At 55.2% G+C, this 7301-nt stretch overlaps 1 protein-coding gene across 1 annotated transcript in view; it reads right to left on the bottom strand.

Annotated features, from left to right (window-relative positions):
- LOC142470965 (uncharacterized) overlaps positions 1–7301 on the bottom strand; it is a 155384-nt gene that overhangs the window by 52753 nt on the left and 95330 nt on the right. The window contains exons 31-33 of the mRNA XM_075577770.1: positions 6898–7041; positions 4742–4882; positions 4416–4483 (exon numbers count right to left, since the gene is read on the bottom strand). Of these exons, the coding sequence (XP_075433885.1) occupies positions 4416–4483; positions 4742–4882; positions 6898–7041 (353 nt within the window). The remainder of the gene's footprint in view (positions 1–4415; positions 4484–4741; positions 4883–6897; positions 7042–7301) is intronic.

Below are 7301 nucleotides of genomic sequence, written 5' to 3'. Positions count from 1 at the left end.
GGCCGGAGGGGGGGGTGAAGGGCAGGGACGGGGGGGGTGAAGGGCAGGGACGGGGGGGGGGTGAAGGGCAGGGACGTTGGGTGAAGGGCAGGGACGGGGGGGGGTGAAGGGCAGGGCCGGGGGGGGGGGGTGAAGGGCAGGGCCGGGGGGGGGGGTGAAGGGCAGGGCCGGGGGGGGGGGGGTGAAGGGCAGGGCCGGGGGGGGGGGGGTGAAGGGCAGGGCCGGGGGGGGGGGTGAAGGGCAGGGCCGGGGGGAGGGGTGAAGGGCAGGGCCGGGGGGGGGGGGGGGTGAAGGGCAGGGCCGGGGGGGAGGGGGGGGGTGAAGGGCAGGGCCGGGGGGGGGGGTGAAGGGCAGGGCCGGGGGGGGGTGAAGGGCAGGGCCGGGGTGAAGGGCAGGGCCGGGGGGGGGGGGGTGAAGGGCAGGGCCGGGGGGGGGGGGGGTGAAGGGCAGGGCCGGGGGGGGGGGGTGAAGGGCAGGGCGGGGGGGGGGGTGAAGGGCAGGGCTGGGGGGGGGGGTGAAGGGCAGGGCCGGGGGGGGGGGTGAAGGGCAGGGCCGGGGGGGGCAGGTCCGGGGGGGGGGGGTGAAGGGCAGGGGGGGGGTGAAGGGCAGGGGGGGGGGTGAAGGGCAGGGGGGGGGTGAAGGACAGGGCCGGGGGGGGGAGGGTGAAGGGCAGGGCCGGGGGGGGGCAGGGCCGGGGGGGGGGGTGAAGGGCAGGGGGGGGGGGGGGGGTGAAGGGCAGGGCCGGGGGGTGGGGGTGAAGGGCAGGGGGGGGGGGGGTGAAGGGCAGGGCCGGGGGGGGGGGGGGGTGAAGGGCAGGCCGGGGGGGAGGGGGGGGTGAAGGGCAGGGCCGGGGGGGGGTGAAGGCAGGGCCGGGGGGGGGGTGAAGGGCAGGGCCGGGTGGGGGGGGTGAAGGGCAGGGCCGGGGGGGGGGGGGTGAAGGGCAGGGCTGGGGGGGGGGGTGAAGGGCAGGGCTGGGGGGGGGGTGAAGGGCAGGGCCGGGGGGGGGGTGAAGGGCAGGGCCGGGGTGGGGGGGGGGCAGGTCCGGGGGGGGTGAAGGGCAGGGGGGGTGAAGGGCAGGGGGGGGGTGAAGGGCAGGGGGGGGGTGAAGGGCAGGGGGGGGTGAAGGGCAGGGGGGGGGGTGAAGGACAGGGCCGGGGGGGGGGGGGAGGGTGAAGGGCAGGGCCGGGGGGGGGGGCAGGGCCGGGGGGGGTGAAGGGCAGGGGGGGGGTGAAGGGCAGGGCCGAGGGGGGGGGTGAAGGGCAGGGCCGGGGGGGGGGGGGTGAAGGGCAGGGCCGGGGGGGGGGCAGGGCCGGGGGGGGGGGGGTGAAGGACAGGGCCGGGGGGGGGTGAAGGGCAGGGCCGGGGGGGGGGGGGTGAAGGGCAGGGACGGGGGGGGTGAAGGCCAGGGGGGGGGTGAAGGGCAGGGGGGGGGTGAAGGGCAGGGGGGGGTGAAGGCAGGGCCGGTGAAGGGCCAGGGAGGGGGGGTGAAGGGCCAGGGGGGGGGGTGAAGGGCCAGGGCGGGGGGGGGGTGAAGGGCCAGGGCGGGGGGGTTGAAGGGCCAGGGCGGGGGGGGGGGGTGAAGCGCCGGCCCGGGTGAAGCGCCTTTGTGCTCTGGGGGGGGGGGGGAGCACCGGGGGAGCGGGTGAGCACCGGGAGAGAGGGTGCTCTGGGGGGGGGGGAGGGGGGGAGCACCGGGGGAGAGGGTGCTCCGGGAGAGCGGGTGATGTTGAGGTCCCGCGGAGTGGTGATAGGGGGTAGTTCCGTTGTTGCGGGCCAGCGGCCAGGAAAGGGGGGGGGGGCGGACAGAGGGTGAGGAGGGGGGTGAGGGGCTCCGGAGCAGTATCGTGCGGTGGATGTTCGGGTGAGTGGGGGGGGGGGGGGTGAGGGGCTCCGGAGCAGCATCGTGCGGTGGATGGTGGGGGGGGGGGTGAGGGGCTCCGGAGGAGCATCGTGCGGTGGATGTATGGGTGAGGGGGGTGGGGTAGTTTTGGGTGTGCTCCGGGGATGTTCGGGTGAGGGGGGGGGGGGGTGTGATGGAGCATCGTACGTTGTATGTTCAGCAGCGTGCGTTTGCTGTTGGTGTGAGGGGGGGGGGGGTGATGGAGCATCGTGCGTTGTATGTTTGGGTGAGGGGGGTTGGTGATGGGCTGCAGTAGCGGGAGAGCTGTGGCGTGCGTTTGTAGTGTGCATGAGGTTGGGGGGGGGGTGATGGTGGAGGGGGGTGCATGAGGTTGAGGGGGGTGGTGGTGGAGGGGGGTGCATGAGGTTGGGGGGGTGGTGGTGGAGGGGGGTGTTTGTAAGAGGCAGTGCGGTGAGTGTTAGGTGCTTAGAAGCATTCCCAAAGGTCACTGAGGGGTGGACAATGTGGCAGTGGTGTTGCCAAAGGCCAATGAGAGTCAGTGAGGGGTGGGACAGTGGGGTGAGGGGTGGGACAGTGTGGCAGTGGTGTTGGCCGAAGGCCAATGAGAGTCAGTGAGGGGTGGGACAGTGTGGTGAGGGGTGGGACAGTGTTGAGGTGGAGTGACAGGCCAAAGGTGCAATGCGATTGGCCCTAGGGACACAGGGCATGCAGACAAACATACAGACATTTCAGAAATATATAGTAGATATACACACCACACATACATATATACACACCACACATTATATATATATATATATATATATATATATATATATATATATATACATATATATATATATATACACACACCACACATACACACACATATATACATATATACACACACACACACACACCACACATATATACACACACCACACATATATACACACACACACCCTGCAACCCGTTTTTCACACACACACACACACACACACACACACACACACACACACACACACACACACACACACACACACACACAAACACTGCAGCCCGTTTTTCAAACACACACACACACACACACACACACACCCTGCAGCACGTTTTTCACACACACCCTGCAGCCCGTTTTTCACACACACACACACACACACACACACACACACACACACACACACACACACACACACACACACACACACACACACCCTGCAGCCCGTTTTTCACACACACACACACACACACACACACACACCACACACACACCCTGCAGCCCATTTTTCACACACACCCTGCAGCCCGTTTTTCACACACACACACACACACACACACACACCCTGCAGCCCGTTTTTCACACACACACACACACACACACACACACACACACACACACACACACACACACACACACACACACACACACACACACACACACACACACACACACACCTTGGTGCTGTCTGGTGGCTCTGCAGTTGCAATGCCGGGCAGGCTGCAGCCCCATTGGATGGGAGCGGTCACGTGACCGCTCCTCTGCTTCCCCTCAGAGGTTTTTTTTTTTTTTTTTTTTAAATGAGCTAGCAGCACTTGTTTCCCGCTGCTGGTGGCCCTGATCGCGGCGCCCCTCTAGCCAAGCCGCGGGGCGCCGCGCACAGTTTGGGATACACTGCTGTACCTGATTCGGCAGTCTGTGGTAGCAGACGTGAAGGTTTTGATAGCTGTGAAGCGTGGCCCCAGAGCAGGTTGAGGATTAGAGGATTAGGTGTTGCAAAAGCAAAGCGTGAGGGGTGGGACAGTGTGGAAGTATTAGGGCATTGGTGTTGGATGCAGGCCAATGAGAGGTGTGCGGGGGCGGGCATTGGACGCAGGCCAATGAGAGTCAGTGAGGGGTGGGACGCAGGCCAATGAGAGGTGTGCGGGGGCGGGCATTGGACGCAGGCCAATGAGAGTCAGTGAGGGGTGGGACAGTGTGGCATTGGTGTTGGACGTAGGCCAATGAGAGGTGTGCGGGGGCGGGCATGGCCTGAGCAGGAGTGACAGGCCCAAGGTCCAATGCGATTGACCCTTGGGACGCAGACATACAGTGATTTCACAAATATATAGTAGATATATATATGTGTGTGTGTGTGTATATATGTGTGTGTGTGTGTGTGTGTGTGTGTATATATATATATATATGTGTGTGTGTGTGTGTGTGTGTGTGTGTATATATATATATATGTGTCTGTGTGTGTATATATATATTTACACACACACCCACACACCCACACACCCACACACGCACACCTCCTCCTTATGTGTCAGGATACACACCTCTTGGTTGTGTCACACACACATCACACCACTCCTCATTGTGCATCACATCCACAAACCAACATTTCTCATCTCCTCATTGTGTAATGCACACATGCACAATTAAATTAAATACCTCCTGGTTGTGTCATGCACACACATTACACACCTTCTCATTGTGTTAAACGCTCAAACAAACTTTACACACCTGGTTGTGTCCCACATGCGCACACACACACACACACACAGACACACACACACACATTACGGTACAAACCTTTTGATTTTGTGTCTCACATTTCTCTAGCTCCTTCTTCTCTCGTGTAAGATGTGACTCACACGTCCCTTTAATGGAAAGAAATCAGAGAGCTCACTGTGTACAGTCCTAGAGGTGTCAGGCAATGTACAGTCCTAGAGGTGTCAGATAATGTACAGACCTAGAGGTGTCAGTCAGCTTAAGTTCTTACTGCTGTCAAATAGTATCTGGTCATAGAAGTGTCATGCTGCATCTGGTCCTAGAGGTGTCAGGCACTGCCCGGTCCTAGAGGTGTACGACAGGACCAAGTGTGTCAGGCAGGGTCTGGTCCTAGAGGTGCCTCTTACCTGTGCATGAGGTCACATTGACTCCCGCTCTGATGCTGTTGTGGGGTATACACCCTGGGGGGCAGTTGCAGGAGAAACTGCCCGGGGTATTAGTGCAGATAGCAGGAGGGGCACAATGAGTGTGTGAGCACTCATCTATATCTGTAACACAACAACACAATGTGACACTGGAACAACACAATGTGAGACAGTGTCACACAACAACACAATGTGACCCAATGTAACAACACAGTAACACATTGTGAGAGAGTGCATAACAACACAATGAGAGTGTAACAGTGTACACGATGTGACCCAAGATAACACAGCAACACAGTGTGCCACCATGTTACTCAATAACGCAATGTGACATCATGTTACTCAATAACACAATGTGACATCATGTTACTCAATAACACAATGTGACATCATGTTACTCAATAACACAATGTGACATCATGTTACTCAATAACACAGTGTGACACCATGTTACTCAATAACACAATGTGCCACCATGTTACTCAATAACACAGTGTGACACCATGTTACTCAATAACACAATGTGACACCATGTTACTCAATAACACAATGTGACAAAATGTAAAGCAGCAACATAATGTGTCACTGTAATACAACAATACAATAGAACACAATATAACACAAAGTGCAACAGTGTAGGACAACCCAGAGGGACAGTGTAACATACAGTAACAATACATTGTGACCCATAAAATCTGTCCCTCTGACCGTAGGGGAACACTGATATAGTAGGGACTACAGGTTGTCACCTGCAGTGTCTGTCTCTGTATTATACACAGAGCAGCGTGTGCATCTGTATTATACACAGAGCAGCGTGTGTGTCTGTATTATACACAGAGCAGCGTGTGTATCTGTATTATACACAGAGCAGCGTGTGCATCTGTATTATACACAGAGCAGCGTGTGCATCTGTATTATACACAGAGCAACGTGTGTCTGTATTATACACAGAGCAGCGTGTGTATCTGTATTATACACAGATCAGTGTGTGTATCTGTATTATACACAGAGCAGCGTGTGTCTGTATTATACACAGAGCCGCGTGTTTCTGTATTATACACAGAGCAGCGTGTGTCTGTATTATACACAGAGCAGTGTGTGTCTCTATTATACACAGAGCAGTGTGTATCTGTATTATACACAGATCAACGTGTGTCTGTATTATACACAGAGCAGCGTGTGTATCTGTATTATACACAGATCAGTGTGTGTATCTGTATTATACACAGAGCAGCGTGTGCATCTGTATTATACACAGATCAGTGTGTGTATCTGTATTATACACAGAGCAGCGTGTGTATCTGTATTATACACAGAGCAGCGTGTGTATCTGTATTATACACAGAGCAGCGTGTGTATCTGTATTATACACAGAGCAGTGTGTGTATCTGTATTATACACAGAGCAGCGTGTGCATCTGTATTATACACAGAGCAGCGTGTGCATCTGTATTATACACAGAGCAGTGTGTGTCTCTATTATACACAGAGCAGTGTGTGTCTCTATTATACACAGAACAGTGTGTGTCTCTATTATACACAGAGCAGTGTGTGTCTCTATTATACACAGAGCAGCGTGTGTATCTGTATTATACACAGAGCAGCGTGTGTATCTGTATTATACACAGAGCAGTGTGTATCTGTATTATACACAGAGCAGTGTGTATCTGTATTATACGCAGAGCAGCGTGTGTATCTGTATTATACACAGAGCAGCGTGTGTATCTGTATTATACACAGAGCAGCGTGTGCATCTGTATTATACACATAGAGCAGTGTGTGTCTCTATTATACACAGAGCAGTGTGTGTCTCTATTATACACAGAGCAGCGTGTGTATCTGTATTATACACAGAGCAGTGTGTGTATCTGTATCATACACAGAGCAGTGTGTATCTGTATTATACGCAGAGCAGTGTGTTTATCTGTATTATACGCAGAGCAGTGTGTTTATCTGTATTATACACAGAGCAACGTGTATCTGTATTATACACAGAGCAGTGCGTGTATCTGTATTATACACAGAGCAGTGTGTGTTTACATTACTTCTTAATGGTCTGTATCATAACAAACACAATGAAACACAACAAATACAGTGACACTAAAGGTTACACTTTCTAGTCCTAGAGGTTTCTCTTACCTTTGCATAAGGTCACATTGATTCTCCCTGTGCTGCTGTAGGAGGGTATATACCCTGAGGGGCAGTTACAGGAGAATCTCCCCGGGGTATTAGTGCAGATAGCGGGGAGGTCACAGGGGGAAGCAAAGTCACATTCATTTACATCTGTAATACAACACAATATGACACAGTGTAACACAACAACACAATGTGACACCGAATAACATAACACAATGTGACACAGTGTAACACAACTACACAGTGTGACACATCAACACAGAGTGACAGTGTAACACAGCAACACAATAGAACACAACACAATGTCACAACGTGTCACACATCAACACAATATGACAGTGTAACACAACAACACAATGTGACACAATGTAACACATTATCACAGTGTGACTCAATGTAACACAACA

This window comes from Ascaphus truei, chromosome 20 (genome assembly GCF_040206685.1).
Source record: "Ascaphus truei isolate aAscTru1 chromosome 20, aAscTru1.hap1, whole genome shotgun sequence".
Lineage (NCBI taxonomy): Eukaryota > Metazoa > Chordata > Amphibia > Anura > Ascaphidae > Ascaphus > Ascaphus truei.
Note: the sequence above shows the minus strand (reverse complement) of the source record. Positions and strands in the feature narration are given on the sequence as shown.